Raw genomic sequence first — 16498 nt, 5'->3', positions numbered from 1 at the left:
GATAATAACACAAGATGGAATGGTTGACTTAAACTGAAACTATTGTAAACAGTACCAGACTTTATCTTCTGTAAAATTTGCCAAAAGGGCTTTTCGTACGTACGTTATATACAAATGAAGGATTTCGATATAGAACATTTAAGCAGGTACGTACAATTAAATAATATTTCTTGTTAAAGCAAATATTTATGATTTTTTTTTGGTTGTGGAAACAAATTATTACTTGGTTTTACTGGGGATTGTCGCTCATCATCAGAACGCATGTTTGATATTATTCAATTTATGGATCGGTAACACAGCCACACATTCTGAATAAATTTTCTAGAAGCATGGCCACGATTTGGGCCAAAAAGATTTCATTTTTTTCATATAGGCATGGCTTTAATAAGGTAATTCTCATAATCGAGCAAAACCGAGTCGAATATAGATACAGTGGTTACAATTCTTGTAATGTATTCTGAGTCCAGCAAATTTGTTTGAGTGCTGAGTTTCCATTTGAGGTGTGTTATGTCGGTGCGGCTTACGGGCGTTATATACTCACTATTTCTTCTGTGAAAGAGGATTACGAAAATAGGAGCCTGGAGACGATCCATGGACAGAACATGTCCGATAGTTCAAAGTGAGACAAAAGGCTGTTTTTAAAGCGCGGTGATATGGTCGATATTAACATGTTTAAAACCAAAGTATGTAAGTCATTTCTCAACCATTGTTTTTTAAAAAAAAATAATCACGCTTCAATGGCGTCAGTGTGAATAACATGCGATGAGGAAATTGCTATAGTGCAGTGTATATTGAGCAAACATTATACTGTGGAATCTTTACATTCCGTGGTGACTCACTTTTTGTTCAATCGTGGATACCTCTCATCCAAGAATTAACATCTTCAACGAATTAATAAATTAGGGGTTTTCATGGTTATATTTCTTTGTAGGCATAAGAGATCACTCGAAATTACGTCTTCACAAAGCTGTCAAATTTACGAATTCACGAAAATTGGCTTCCCCGAATTTTAATGATTCCATAAGATACACATTGTCAAGTAAGTTTAGATCATTTAATGATGATATTTTAACAACAAAGTGATGTCATATATTACGTTAAATGACGCTCGCACTATATTAATTCTTACATGTATTTTATCGTGCTCTCATTTACCCTAAAAGATTATATGAAAGAGAAAATATTAAGATAGGCATTAAAGACATGATATGATACCACAAGGTATATTGTAGTTGAAGTATATTAACGACATGAACAAGAATCATGCAACATACACAAACGAATGTCAGGTATTTGAAGCATAGATTCAAGAAATTTTCTGATAGACTCTAAACAAATTTTACATAATAATATTCTTCTCCATAAGGAAAGTTGTATTGGCGTTTGAAATGTAAAAAGATAGACCTACTGAGACCTCCCATGGAAAAATCTCCACATGATAAAAAGGCACATTAAAGGAAATCATGTGTACACTGAATCACGAGTATGTCAGTAGGCTTGTAGGTTACTAGGTCATTGTAAACCAGGATGTAATGCTGTTAAATAAAGCAAATATTATGTCTAAGGCATCATAAAATAACTTTCCTACTAATGTCACGTGGTCCTGGTAATTCTATTTTGAACCTAGTTGTCAAATTACGTAAGAAGTCGTTATATCAAATGTTGATGGTTTTGTAGCTTATCTTCCTAAATTAAAGGTACACACTGCAAATCGTTTAAAAATCGCTTACAAAACAATTCCTTGTGGTTCAAAAGATTTGAAATCTTATTTCTCCTTAAAGGTCAAGGAATGGTGCTAGTAATACTAACGTATAAATAAACAGGGGCGTTACTCGGTTTTTTCATTTAGCAAAAGGCAATTGGTCAACAATAATCATTAGAGTATGACGCCTTGTCGAATGATCTTAAAATTGCGGATCAATACTCGGATAGTCGTTTGTTTTGAGTTTAAATCATAAATCGGTTATAGAACACTGTACTGAGCATTTTTTAAATTCATCATGATGCAACAATTGATAGGTATCTAATAAGAATGGTAGATCTAAACGATAATTCATGTTGAACAATTTAGAAACATAATTTTTCTCACACTAAAAATATATTTACTCAGATTTATCTGATTTATATTCTACATAATCAATAATGGAAAGAGGTTTATTTAGCTTGTAAAATGTTGTTTGTAATTTTTAAACCACCTACAAAAAAATTCATTGTAAGCATGCATTCAATATCCTAAAAAGGAGAAACAATATTCCGAGTGAAAGACAAAAACAACTTCTTAGAAAAATTCATAATGTTTCAATAACATCAACAGAGTTTCGCCCTAACACTATATATCAGGGATCATGATCAGTACAAATTTGCACCATAGTTCATCACATCAATGTACTTAGTAAAGATGCTAGACGCCAATAAGCTGAGCAAAATATTTTCAAGATGAAACTGAAACAGAAACGTGCTCATTAGCGTTATACACATAGATACAAGAGAGAAAGAATATATATATATATATATATATATATATATATATATATATATATATATATATATATATATATAGATAAAAATTAAATAAGAAAACACGAAAAACGTTCAATATAGCTTAAGCGCTTTCATTTTAAAATCTTCAGAAGCTATATTATTATATAGCTTCTGAAGATTTTAAAATGAAAGCGCTTAAGCTATATTGAACGTTTTTCGTGTTTTCTTATTTAATTTTTATCTATAACTCGCCGACCACTGTGGATTTTATTGTGTTTCAATATATATATATATATATGCATGAAGATGCGTAAAAGTCTCTAAAGAAGTAATTTTTTAATTTGTTTTTAAAATCGTGAATTGATTTGAATGCTTAATATGAATAGATAGTTTATTCCATAGCTTTGGTCCAACAGTAGAAAAACCTTTGTCACTTACAGTTTTTCTTTTATGAAAATTAACATTGTAACAGCTTTAAGAACTTCGAAAGGAACGTAGTTTATGATTTATTATTTGTTTTGACAAAAGTTCTTTTAAATACTACAGCGGTTGACTCAATGACGTTTGTACATATATGTTAAGATTTTAAATGATATTCTTCATTTGATTGGTAGCCAACAAAGTTGACTCAATGACGTTTGTACATATATGTTAAGATTTTAAACGTATTCTTCATTTGATTGGTAGCCAACAAAGCTCGATGGGAGCTTCATTAGAACTGTCTTATTTTCTCTGATTTAAACCAAATTTGCACACATATTTTGAATTTTTTGCAGTTTAATTTATAAGTTTACCTATTTACATGTTTTTATTTCTCCTAGTGCTGTTCAAGATAAAATGCCGTTGCATTAATCTAAATGAGAGTAATGACTACGGTTAAGACTAAAATTTCCGTTGCTTCCTTTGTTAAAATACAGTTGATCGTTTGATAACACTGGTGTACGGCATTTTGTGTGTTTATGGTATTTAAAATTAAGAGTTTTATCCAAAAAAGCACCAAAGTTTTCTGTAATGTTTTTTGCCTTCGTAGTACATATTTCTAATTACCTTTTACCACCAAAAAGAATGAATTCTGTTTTTGATGAATTCACCATTATTTAGCGTTTTCGTCATTCTGATCTGCCTGCCCTTCTTGTTGGTATCATAAACATAACACATCTCTGTTACCTGTACCCATCATATTTAACACACATAATTAAATCAGAGTCTTCCACCATCACCAAGAGAAGTCTACATAAATCCATCATTAACTAAGCACGTGAGATGCGGGATTCAGTTGATCTCACATTTTTTCCATTGTTGCAGTGTTTCTCTATATATTAATATACAGATATTCTATATATTTAAAGGACCATCTGTGCATTCCCTAAATTTTTCGAAGGATGTTTGTATACTAATATAACAAATAAAGCGATTCCAGATATACAGTTCACAAGTTTAAATTGTTTTAACTTTACATGTATATACGACACTTCGCAAAACCGAGTTTATTTTACGTGATTATGTCTGTCAAAATGTAATGTTTTAACAAGCGGATTAAAAAAATAAGTTTACGCATGTTAAGATGTATCAAACCTTTCCAACTACTGTGCCAACGAGTGAGATTTTCTTTTTCTTATATTCCAGGAAAAAGCTCTCTATTCTTCAAATCAGCTTTTGTCATGTTTATCGATAATTGTACAAATATGGCGTGATTTAATCTGACTGATATAGCGATCGCCATTTAAAACCCACTGCATTTGTGAACAAAGCTCTTTGGATATATACCAAACGGAAAGTGTCAAACATATAGTGGATACATGTATACTTTTAAAAGACAAATTTTGCTTCATATTAAATAAGTTATTCAAAACTTTGAACAATTTGTAAGTTTCACTTTATAACACCCCTTTTTCCACAGAGCATGAAAAATGACTTCCGTGTTTTGTCATTTATGCACGCAATAATCGTTGTGTATTGTCTGCAATACAATGATGCATTTTCAACAATATCAAACAAATTCTAAATTTTGACAATTAATATTGATATAGATTCATAATCTATGTGTCTATTAAAACTTCTAATATTTACATTTAAAAAATAGATACACATATATGTATGCTAGATCCTTCTGAGATCCACTTCTCTTCTGATGACTCATTCGCCAAACATTTTTTAAACATAAACAATTAGTCAACGTGTTAGAATCATTTCTTTACAAGACATACTCTCTACGTTAGTATTTTTCTGAAATGCAAAAGGCGTTAACTTGTAAACCTTATCAAAGAAACTTATTAAAAAAATGTTGTCTTCTTATTAACTTTTAGTATATCTCTGTCTCCCAGATCTCAAGTACTCAGTAACTAATTGCGAACCAGTCATATTCAGTTAACATATACTTTTGTTAAGAGGGAATAAAAGGGTATTATTCTGTTCTTCTTGTATGCATAATTTGCATACAAAATAACATGCAGAACATCATGCTTATCGCTTTTTTATCTGTTTACAACAGTTTTGGTCAGTTCTGAACAAAAACAAAACCGTTTAAGAAATATTCTTTTCCTCAAATGTACAAGATGGCAACACATTCCGTATAGCTGGTAGAAATTGTCTAAGCATATAATAATATTAAACACATAAAATCTCTTCACTGAAACCGCACTCTTTCCAGTACACAAGTATCTCCAAAACTTTTAAAATTTAGTGATACATATCTTATCATTCCGTTGAAGCCCTTATGGCTATAAGTTTTCTTTATATTATTGATTAAAGTTTTTTATCGTTTTAACCGCATGACTGAGATTTCATGTGAAACCTTTCTGTGCGGGGTTGATCGTATAATGTTTTACCATTGCATTTATTAAACAACATAAAACATGTGTGTTAAATTATCAAAATGGCTTTTGTTCTAAACACTTAAGTGAAATAACTCTGATATGTTTTATGACCATGCATCACAATATTGACTCGTGCATTCTCCTTTAACCAATCAAATACCAAATAAAGCTAGATCATTTAATTGGCTGGCATACAACAGATAAGGTCCCCGCTAATGATACATTTATATCCCTGCTAATACTAGTGCAGCAGAATTTCTTGTGAAAAGGATTGAATCATTCCTTGTAAGTAAGTTTGAATTAGAACAATATTCTACGTTATCGATCCATTCTAAATAAAACAGAGGACTTTCTTGATAATAATATAGTATGACAGCAATTGTTTCTTCGAACGGAACAAATGAACCAAATACGCATCTTTAAAAAAATTGCAACTTGCACAACTATTGATCTTTATTATCAGAAACGAATTCCATAAGGCCATTTCATTAAATAGATCTGCTTATGTAGAAGTATGATAAAGAAAAAGAACAAATGAAGTGTTTCCGGTATTTCCCATTCGTCAAGATAAAAAAATTGTGTTATTTATCATGTTACCAATATGACTGTTATGCATCAAAAGTAGTGCAGTATATCGGTGTGAGACATTCGTAGTCATTGTGATTGAATTATTGATGGGGGAATAGATTATGATATAAGATCACATCCAAAGAACATTACAATAATAAAAGTTATATCCGTTTTAGGGGAAGTTATTATGGGAAGTTCTAGTAAAACAAGGAAGTATAAATGCTATGGCATGGTCCCTCTAAGTTATTGTCCGGAAGTTTGCAATGATACATGTAGTAAGACGCGATCATTATATAAACCTTTTTTTTCAAACTGAGCTATAACACATGTTAATGTAAAAGAGTATCACATTCACACCGATAGACAATTATACAAACATTGTAAGAACTATAATAGGAGGAAGTAATGTTCATTCAGACTATTAGACAACATGAAATGTATTATTTGATTTTAAGTCTTTATATGTGAAAATTATGTGAGAAAAAAATACACTGTGCGTTGCTCCCATCTGATTTTTCAACATGTGTTCAATTACACACACACATGATCACCGAGAATATCACAGGGTGTACACCAATAAACAGTGTTCTTTATACTTGCTAAAGTTTCCGATATGCTGATCTGTGAAGCTTTTTTTATCCTGTTTTTTTTAACTCTAAAAAAATGAACAGACTGTAGAATTTTTAAAACCTAATTAAATTGAACACAGATAATAACAAAATTAAATACGTCAAAAAGGGTTGAAATTAACAAGGTTTCGATGAAACAGTACATACATTTTTTTGTACAAAATCGCCCCTTTAATGATTCTTAAAAAAAACCGACCCAATTTATATAGTTGTTTAAAAATAAATGTCTTTAAAAATTGTCATTCATCTTATCTATAATAAACCAATAGATGTATTTTTTGCCGTTAACAAATGCATCCAAATGTTGAAAGTTTAAAATACAAGTGTGGCAACATTAAAATATGCGAGTGACAAAACCTAGAATACCAGTCAACAGTAGACCATGTCATTATTTAATGCGTGTTGTGTATGCATTTTAAATATTCTGATAACAACTGGGAAAACGGAAGCATTGGTGTTTTTTCCTTCTTTTTTTTGAAAATCAATTCAACACATCTTATTAATGTCGTAATACATGTTGTACCCACAACTTCAGACAACTACGTGTAATTTTCGTAAAAAGTTTTCAACATCAAACAATAGGAGAGGAACACTAGGAGAGGAACATGTAGGTTTTAAGAAGAACTTGTTTCTAATTCTCTTGTCTAATTACACAATAAAATATGCTCAAATCAAATCACATGCTCTATCCACAACTTCAGACATCTACAAACAATTTCCGTAAGAAGTGTTCAGCATCAAATAATGTACTTAGGTGTAAGTGTTAATTCCATCACCACCCCTCTAGCATCTAGAACATCGATATTTGAAACGTTACAACATGACATGCATTAAAATGAAGTAGTAAGTTCCGACCCCATTAAGGTTATAAAATTATTTGTTCAGTCCTTTTGATTCATTACGATGAAGACATACAGGATGTTTTGTTGGTAAAGTGAATCATAATTTATCTTCATAAGAGACGAACAAATATTTTCATTTTGAAAATTTTCACAAGGTGCATTGAAAATAAACAGATTGCCACGTGATTTAAATGTCTCCATTTATATCAATACACTCTGGTATTTGTAGTCTATTTTAGTCGTTGAAACAGAGTCAACACAGCAGGAGTGTTTTTTAAATTTTCATTCGCTGTAAGAGTCATTTTGTTCAAAGGATCTGTTTGGAGAAGGTTTATTCAATTTATGAAGTAAGTTTAAATGATTATCTCTGAAAACGTCACCTTTTACTCAAAATTAGATACGAAACATGCTGTTATTGTTTACTTTTGTTTTGACTGATGTTTTGGTGGTGTCTAGTGTTTATCGATTAAGTATGCGATGACTAAAGTAACTAATTAAGTAACTAAATATATAAATCCAGTTCAAGTAGTAAAAAGGAATGCCGGTTATTCTTAAAACGATTTGATTTGTTCTAAAGGGAAATTACCTTGAATAATACTTAAACATGATTTGCATCAAGATTTGTCTTTTATTTGCTTTTTTCTGAAAATCATAGTTTTGAAAATATAATTCCAATGGTCTTCTTCAAATTGAGATACAAGAATACTTGAATTGTAGTTTAGTTGAAAACTGGGAAACACATTAACTATACATACTTTGTCCTGTAACACATATTTACACCAATCAATAAGATACCCTACATTGATAAATGTTTCACACACAACTTTTCTCTGTTTGTGAATGATTGAGTAAGGGATTACTCGATTTGATGTCACTCGGCTTGTTTTTGTAATTATGGCTTTGAATTTAAAAACCTTAATGTAACAAGTGTGCTAACCTTGAAAGTACACTTTTTAAAACAACAAACACCTCAATTTTATTTTTAATAACATCACTTTCATTACACATTACCCTTTAGGACATCCGTTCAAATTCAACAACACAAAGAGTAAGATTTTAATTATTGAAGGGTTTGTCTTTTGCTTGTAAAAAATCAATAACTTTGAATCATTGATTCACGCTGTTTTGGTAAGGTTTGGTAGTGATACATAAAGGTGCCTTTTGTAAAAATTATAAAAGGATCCTATTTTTTTTTTTTTACTAATCAATTATTTTTATGAAGAAAGGTTTATTTGATGCGACAAGACAACGTTTTTACTTCATCATTAGTTTATTTTGGAAACAAAATCTTATTTTCATTTTCTGCATAAATAAAATAAAAATTCAGGAAAAATAGTTTCTGCTAAGGTCACTTGCAGTTATACCATGAATACAGCTGAACCCATGCAACGTTAATTATTAATTTTTATGTCACTCATATATGAAATTTAATTTGGTTTAAATGTCATAATGATCGTAACGATTTTAATTCTTTAATTCATCTTTATTGCTCTAAGATAAAGTGGTAGTTCTTACAAATATTTGATGAAGCATACCAATTTGGGCAGTTGTTTATGCTATGCATGCAGACTTAATAAAATGACGAAATCTGTGTTTGTACAAAAAACTTTCATCAGTAGAGCAGTTTATTCAAAAAACATTTTCAGATTAAAGCTTAAAAATTCACATTCTTAGTTCTAAAAATGAATTTTGAAAAAATATGATTTGATTAGTTTATGAAAAATGATAAGTGTATACATTCTAAGGACATACTATTTCTTTATACAAGAAAGTTTTATCTAGGTTAAAAAAAGCTCCTTAAAATGGTTAACCATTCAGTATAGAAGAACTCCCTCAAAATAACACTTTCTTATTTGTATTGCAGGGATTTAATTTTTCTAAAGCTCAGGGCTACCTTACCACATTCTTTAATAACAGTGTTGATTTCAATCAAAGCCTGGCGAGAGAGTTGTTCAGAACCCATCACCAATTTCGTGGTTTAACGAAATCAGTAAGTGTTATCGCTCTTTGACCAAAAAAAGACTTTCAACTTCTGTATCGTCCTCTGTATTTCTCATTAGTCTCTGTCAATAACGTTTTAGTAAACAAGGTTTATTTTGCTATTTTTATTACATTATAGAATATGAATGATGTAGAAGAGTTATATTTTCTTTTCGTATTTCTTGAATATATCTTGACATCAAAACCAAGCATGACGGCTGGTGTAGTGGTTCCTGTATTTCAATAATTATATGCAACAAATATTCACAAAATTTATATAAAACTCATTCTGAAATTTCTTTTTGCAAAATAAATTGTGTATTCTGTGATATTTACATAACAGGATATGCTAGTCCTTTATATTATATTCTCCTTATTGCTTAAAAAAACTTTCAAATATAAACTGACAGTGTAATATTGAACGCGAAGAAAATTTAATAGACTTTTGTGTTTGCTATACAAAAAATTGTGCATCAAATACAGAATTGTGTGCAGAAATTAGTAGTTTTCTGTTCTTCATCTACTGTTTTGTGTATCATTTTGTTGTATGAATGCATGGTACCTTGACTTTACATTACTTTATCGGTAACCCAATTACTTAAAGTTCTAGTTCTATGACAAAAAAAGAAATTTTCTAATTTATAAGTGTAAGAATATGAAATGATAGTGTATGTATATGTAATACATGTACACTGTTATTATGATCATATTAATTTGTTATGTTATCTAATGAAATATCAATTGACAAATATATGACTGAGGTTGTTGAAGATTTTTTTTTATATTTTTTGGAATTAAGAATTAAGAATTTTTGGAATTAAGAATTAAAGCTACATTTTAGATTGCATTAGAACACGTTTGATTGTAAAGACATCGACATACAATTTGTGAATATCATACTTTTGGCTATGAACTCTATTTAAAATGTTATGTCATTTTGTAAATTAAGAAATGAAATGATACTTTTATTGCAGAGCAATGGTATTATCCTGTTTGATATAAATGGCCTGGATACAGATATCAGTTGTTAAATTTCATCGAGACGATTATCGTTCAACACCTGTGCACTTTCTCCTGGATATTATAAGTAAAACACCATCTATTTCCTACGTGTCTGAATTGAGTACGGTAGGGAAACATCACTGCCACCTAGCTAACGGAAGTTTCTGGGGGATTTGGGCGAGTGCGGATCATGGCCTCGTACACGACAGACTCGATTAGAGAGATTTCTGGAGAAAATATGCCTGTAAGCTTGTATATTTTTAAATCAAAATTTGGATTAAGATATAATTTTGATACATTCACATATTATGGTATATGTAATAGATTACTAAGAAAGAAATCTAATTCTATGAGTCGACAAACACAAAATACCAAAAGGTATAATGTGTTTATATTTTTTATACAGAGAGGCAATACAAACAGAATGAACAGAATACTGCCTCCATGTGAATACACCGTTAGCACTGACCTACAAAGGTTGTCGACGTTCTCCAAGTTAACAGACCAGGACGTCACGCATAAAATTTCAGCCGTTCGCCTTGCAGCAAGTGGATGCGTGTACAACGCCGATGAGGGTTATATTGAATGCACTGGATGTGCAAAAGTATCCATGTTGAACAACGGTATACAATAATTTCAATAATTTTATTAGAAACAAAATGCATGACAAATGTTTAATGAAATTATGTTCTCACATTAGATTATTTGATTTATCTTTTTGTATTCCCGATATACATTTTCAACTTTTAGTTCCTCAACTCAACTCCGTAAATGACATTAAAACATACCATCAGAAACCATGTCCTCTTGTATTGGAATACATCGAGAAGCAGGAGAAAGAAATACGTGAAGGAATGATTAACCTTCACGAGCTCAAAAGATTCCACAGACGTTCTCATGAAAATGGTTGGTATACTTCATCTTATGAGTTGTTTCAATGTAGGATGATAATAAATTGTGAGACCTTGAGAGATATTAATGTACATTGTAAATGATACATAGAAGACATTTATGCGATGTAAAGAAATATAATATTTTTAAATAATTACAATTATCAAATTACGAATTTAGAAAATATTAACACTTAATTGTTAAATTTAATTGAATTCCCTTGTTACATATTATACAATGAATATATATTAGACTATGATTTCGCATTATTTTTCCTTTTTGACTGAATGGAATATCTATAAATCCAGAAAATGGGAGGGTTATCAGAGAATACTGTATACAGGAATCTTTTCGCTCCGTGTAATGTTCGCCCTTCTACTCTTGCAAACATTTTGGCTTATCTTGAATTCGCCCAGAAACACATGTGTTTAAGATAGATAAATAAGATATTAGAATTTGCCAAGACTCGTATTCTCTTGCTGAAAAGGAGGGCGAAGAGGGCGAAAATAAACGAGGGCAGTTACTCCCCTTTATAAAGTATATTAAGACAATTTTCGTACAATTGGTTTTCATCTGACTCATGTAACAGTTTGCATACTATAAATTGAAAGTTGGAAAATATTCATAAATGTTTAAAAGGTATTGTATTTCTATTCCAGAAATGCCCACTTACGATGAGCTTGTTCGGAGGTATGGCATTGATCAACGTTTAATACCAAGTGACTAAAGTTACTCAAAACAAAGTGAACATACACTGGATAATATTGATGGGTATTCCTTTGATATGTTTGACGTTGAAAACATTAGATTTCAAAAAATGTTTTATGTATATTGGTAATTTTTCTGTTTAGTTTGCGAGAGTTATCTTTCTTGCTATATTGTGACGGTGATTTTATCATATTTGTCTATATATCAATAGCATAGCTTTTGTGACTTATTTTATGCTATAGAAAATAGAAATATAGCATTGCTTTTGTATAAAGTAGCTTAAAATAATGAATGATTTTTTTGATTTATTCAAATGTATAACCAATTAAAAATTTAAAGTCTACATATTGTAATGTATCTCAAATAAGTTTGAATGTACTAACATACATATACATGTACTGCTGTTAAAAGTTAACTGACATTGTAAATTCTGCAGTTTTAAGTAAGAGTTACAGCTGAAATCTTTTTTATAATTTTTTTAATATTTTGAAAATTTATAATAAGGTCCCAGATATGACGGAACAAGAGTCGGATCAGCCTGGTTTCAAACCTTTTTGTTCTTATCGACTTTGTCATCTTTGGATAGTTTAGAAAAACAATTTGTTATTATATAACTTAAACGTATTTTAAAAACATACCATGCAGAGATATTTGCGCAAAAAGTCTATAGTCTATTAAACAGAAAACTTCAGTGTTTTTTTAAAATGACTAACACCTTACTTATATCTATAATTAGATTTTTGTTTTATTGATTGTTTAATAATCTTCTACTAGATGTATCCATATCTTATTTTTTGCTAAAAGAGCTACATTTTCTTTGTTTTTGACAACATAATACCGAAATATAGTTAATTTTGATTTATTAACGTTTATCAATATTTTCTTTTTCAAAAACATTGAAGCTATCATTCTAACAAGACATAGTGAACATTTTTATGTGCATTGTGTGTAATGGAAAATTAAAATAATTGTTTTTACCATTAAGTTCATAGACCAAGGGGGGGGGCTGTGTTGGGCTAGGGGTGGGGCTAGGGGGTGGGGCTTAGCCCCCCACTTTTTTGGGACAAAGTTAGACCTAACCATTAGGCACATAGCAGCATAGAGGGTTCAGCCCCCCCAACCACTTCTTCTTGCAGCTAAGACAATTGATACTAAATTTACCTTGAAAAGATGAAATATTGAGAACTTGGAGTCATAGGTATACTACGCTATACCTATACTGACCCCCCCCCTCCCCCCCCCCCCCCCCCCCCGATTAGGAATTTCATGATTTTGGGATTTAGGGGGGTTTGTTTTTTGGGTTTTTTTTGCTTGTCAAAGTGTCTGAGGATTAGTCTTGCCCCCCCCCCCCCCATCCTCCTTTCAATTTGCTTCCGATGCCTTTGAAGTTTAAGACCAGAATATGAGTTATCTGGTATTTATCTGTTTGTTCAGTTGGTGCAGGATTTGTGTTGGTTTACTTTGAATGTAATATGGTGTGTTATGTGTGTTATATTATATAAGGTACTGCTTATGTAAAAAACAAATTTAGTTCAAAAAGTGGGATTACGTTTTATATTGATCAATGTGAATAAACGTTTGCTATGAGAAAGATATTTTCAAAAAAATAAAGCAAACACAAAGATGAAGTGAGACCATTAAGGCCATCAAATGAAAATGTATTTTTGAAGATATTTCTCTCTACCTCAATGGTGGGGAGATAAACTGAATGCATGACATAATGTCTATGAAACTTTTTTTTGCACTGTCACATGGATAAATTATTCTTACCCTTGGGTATGGCTAATTTGTTCATCTTGTGAAAATACATAAAATGTCTTCTTCTTAAATTGCAAAATTTACTGCCAGTGGGTCAGGGGTAAAAGTAATAAAAGCCGGAGCAACAGTCAGAGGAGTCATGGATTAGGTTAAATACAGCTTAAATGCAAACATGATACTTCCTGACAGGTCCAGGCATCTACGGACTATGATACTCTGGTGATCACCAAGATCTGGGTTTTTTTATCTCATTAAAATAATTAGTGAAAAAAGATTTCATAGTGCTAAAGTAAATTATCGGTACAGTATTTTCATATCCACAGTTTTGAGCTGTAACTGAGCAATCAAATATATCTTCACTTTTCGGAAAACACGGCACATTATTCACAAGTCCTAAAATAACATTGAAGTCTTAGATGTCCTTTTTTTAAATTAAAAATCCGTTACAATCTAGAACACTGATATCGATAAGTTATGTCTATTTCACATTAGTACGGACTATACGTTTTACTTGGTCCACAAAGTGAATAGTCTGCAATCCACTGAAATCACAACAACAATTCATTATACTGAGAATCTAAACAAACCCTTTCTCACAGTATCGATTGATTGATAAAAAGTATGATACGCACTAATTTTGCCTTCAGCCAAGGAATTGATTTCCTTGTATTTTTAAACTTTACTAGACTTTGACCCGTGCGTGCACGGGTTGACATTGCATATCGGAATTTACGAAATAGGTACATCGACACACCTTATTATTGACATTTAAATAACAAAGCTATAAGCCTACAATAATGCTATTAATTCCACTATTCTTTCCTTAGCATGCGCGGATCTAGATGGGGGTCGGGGGGGGGGGGGTCCCGACCCCCCCTGGAAAATGAAAATTTATTAAATTTACATAGTAAAATTATCGCGAAAATATGCCTCGGACCCCCCCCCCCCCCCCCCCCCGGCAAACACAATTATCCTTCGGACCCCCCCTGGAAAAATTTTCTGGATCCGCGCATGCTTAGTTTTAATAATCTCGCTGCCCTCACGAAGCTCACTGGTAGGATTTTGCCTGTTTCTCATTTTTTTAAAGAAATTGATAAAATCGTCGACTCCTGTGGTGTGACATTATTCATTTTTACGATAAAACATATTCTATCTTCAATCTCATAACAAATATAATGTAACTTTTTTTGCATGTAATCAAATATTTTTTGTCATCACGAAGACAAAAGTAAGTACTTAGTTGAAATGTATTTTGTTATTTTATACTTTCTTTCATAAGAAATCATTAATATATATAAACAGAATATTATATATAGAGAGAGAGAGAGGGAGAGAGAGAGAGAGAGAAAGAGAGAGAGAGAGAGAGAGAGAGAGCAAAAGTCCGATGAAAATTTACCCGTATTTGTATTATCATTTCTGAGTTTATTCATGCAGATGTGATATTGTGGAAACATAAACTAAAGATCCCGTTACCGTGAATGTATTGCGCAAGCGCAAGATTGTAAAATCCAAAAAATCCAGGTGATTTCCGTGATTTTTTGAGGAATTTTCGTTTATTATTAATTAGCGAAGCTTAACTGAGTAAAAATAAAAACAAATTGGTAATCTTCAAGTACCAATGATGTTTAAAATATATAAAACAAAAGACATTACTCTTCCGATTTCTCGGTATTAAAGACCAAAAATTCGAGTCTATTATTTTAATATAGTAGTATAGATAAGTGTATATTGTAATAACAATATATTTCCCTTTTTAGACCGAAAGGAAAATACATAATAATCAGGATGAAGAGAAATCTAGAACAAAAACGGGCACTTCTCAATAGGTTTTCATCAAGTATGTTTTGAACGTTTAAGAAAACTATATATTTACAAATTTAAGTAATTTTGGGAAACATTCTTTATAATATATATAAGTTTTAAACAGAATATATTAGCTATATCCTAATATCTTTATACGTTTTGAATTGATTTTTTTTAATAATTAGTCCATTATATTCTCTTCTTTAGTTGAGTCAATGTCTCAAGGTTTTTATCAAACCTATAAAGCTTTGAATATAGATATCTATAGATTTGATAATTTTGAGTATTTCTGTTTCTTTGTTTAAATCGCCAACACAACAAAGCACCTAAAGTTAATACGGCATAAGTCCGCATCCAAATGAAACGAAAAAGTCAATAGTTATGTTGAACATTTTTTAGTTAGTCTGTGATAAAAAGATAACGTTAAGTCCCACCAACAATTATTTGCGTTTTTAAATTCCTTACAGCATTTTTTTTTTAGAAATGGCACATTAATTGTTATTCCACGAGAAATATGACACTGATACACCTAGTTCTCTCTCCGTTTAAAGTGCGGAACATCTAGTCATAAACCCCAGCTGTCTTCGCGTTTTCTCGTTCTAACTTGGGGTTTCCCTACCGGAATGTCCGATTTATATCGAAACAAGTTTCAGATGTTTATATTTCCCTCTGTTGATTTAAATCCAATGATATGACGTATTTATAGAGCATGCAAATAGAGAAATTCACGTGAAGTGTTTTTCAACGGATACTGGCTATTAGAAAATACATTTTGTCTATTTATTTCTTTTTAATTGTTTTATTATTTAAAGATTTTATAACGGTGCGTCTTTTTACCCCAATGAACCCCAATGATACCCCAATGAACCCCAATGAACCCCAATGATACCCCAATGAACCCCAATGATACCCCAATGAACCCCAATGTTACCCCAATGATACCCAAATACACCTAATGATACTTCTATGATACCAAATGATATCCCAATGATACCCTAATGAACTTTGAAATATTAAT

The 16498-nt window shown here is 31.1% G+C and overlaps 1 protein-coding gene across 3 annotated transcripts; it reads left to right on the top strand.

Moving 5' to 3' along the window:
* Positions 1–5472: 5472 nt before the first annotated feature.
* On the top strand, positions 5473–12908 carry LOC105335385 (uncharacterized). 3 transcript variants are annotated; one of them, XM_066071731.1, is made up of 6 exons: positions 5473–5582; positions 9203–9328; positions 10293–10564; positions 10727–10943; positions 11071–11226; positions 11871–12908. In XM_066071731.1, exons 3-6 carry the CDS (start codon positions 10511–10513, stop codon positions 11936–11938), a joined length of 495 nt encoding a protein of 164 aa, XP_065927803.1. In that variant the 5' UTR covers positions 5473–5582; positions 9203–9328; positions 10293–10510; the 3' UTR covers positions 11939–12908. The 3 variants fall into 3 exon arrangements, with proteins under 3 accessions (XP_065927803.1, XP_065927802.1, XP_011437532.3); XM_066071730.1 differs by having other exon boundaries at positions 5495–5586; XM_011439230.4 differs by lacking the exon at positions 5473–5582 and adding an exon at positions 7523–7685.
* The last annotated feature ends 3590 nt before the right edge of the window (positions 12909–16498 follow it).

Source organism: Magallana gigas, chromosome 9, assembly GCF_963853765.1.
Source record: "Magallana gigas chromosome 9, xbMagGiga1.1, whole genome shotgun sequence".
Taxonomy (NCBI): Eukaryota; Metazoa; Mollusca; class Bivalvia; order Ostreida; family Ostreidae; genus Magallana; species Magallana gigas.
This window is presented reverse-complemented; position numbering and strand designations above follow the sequence as displayed.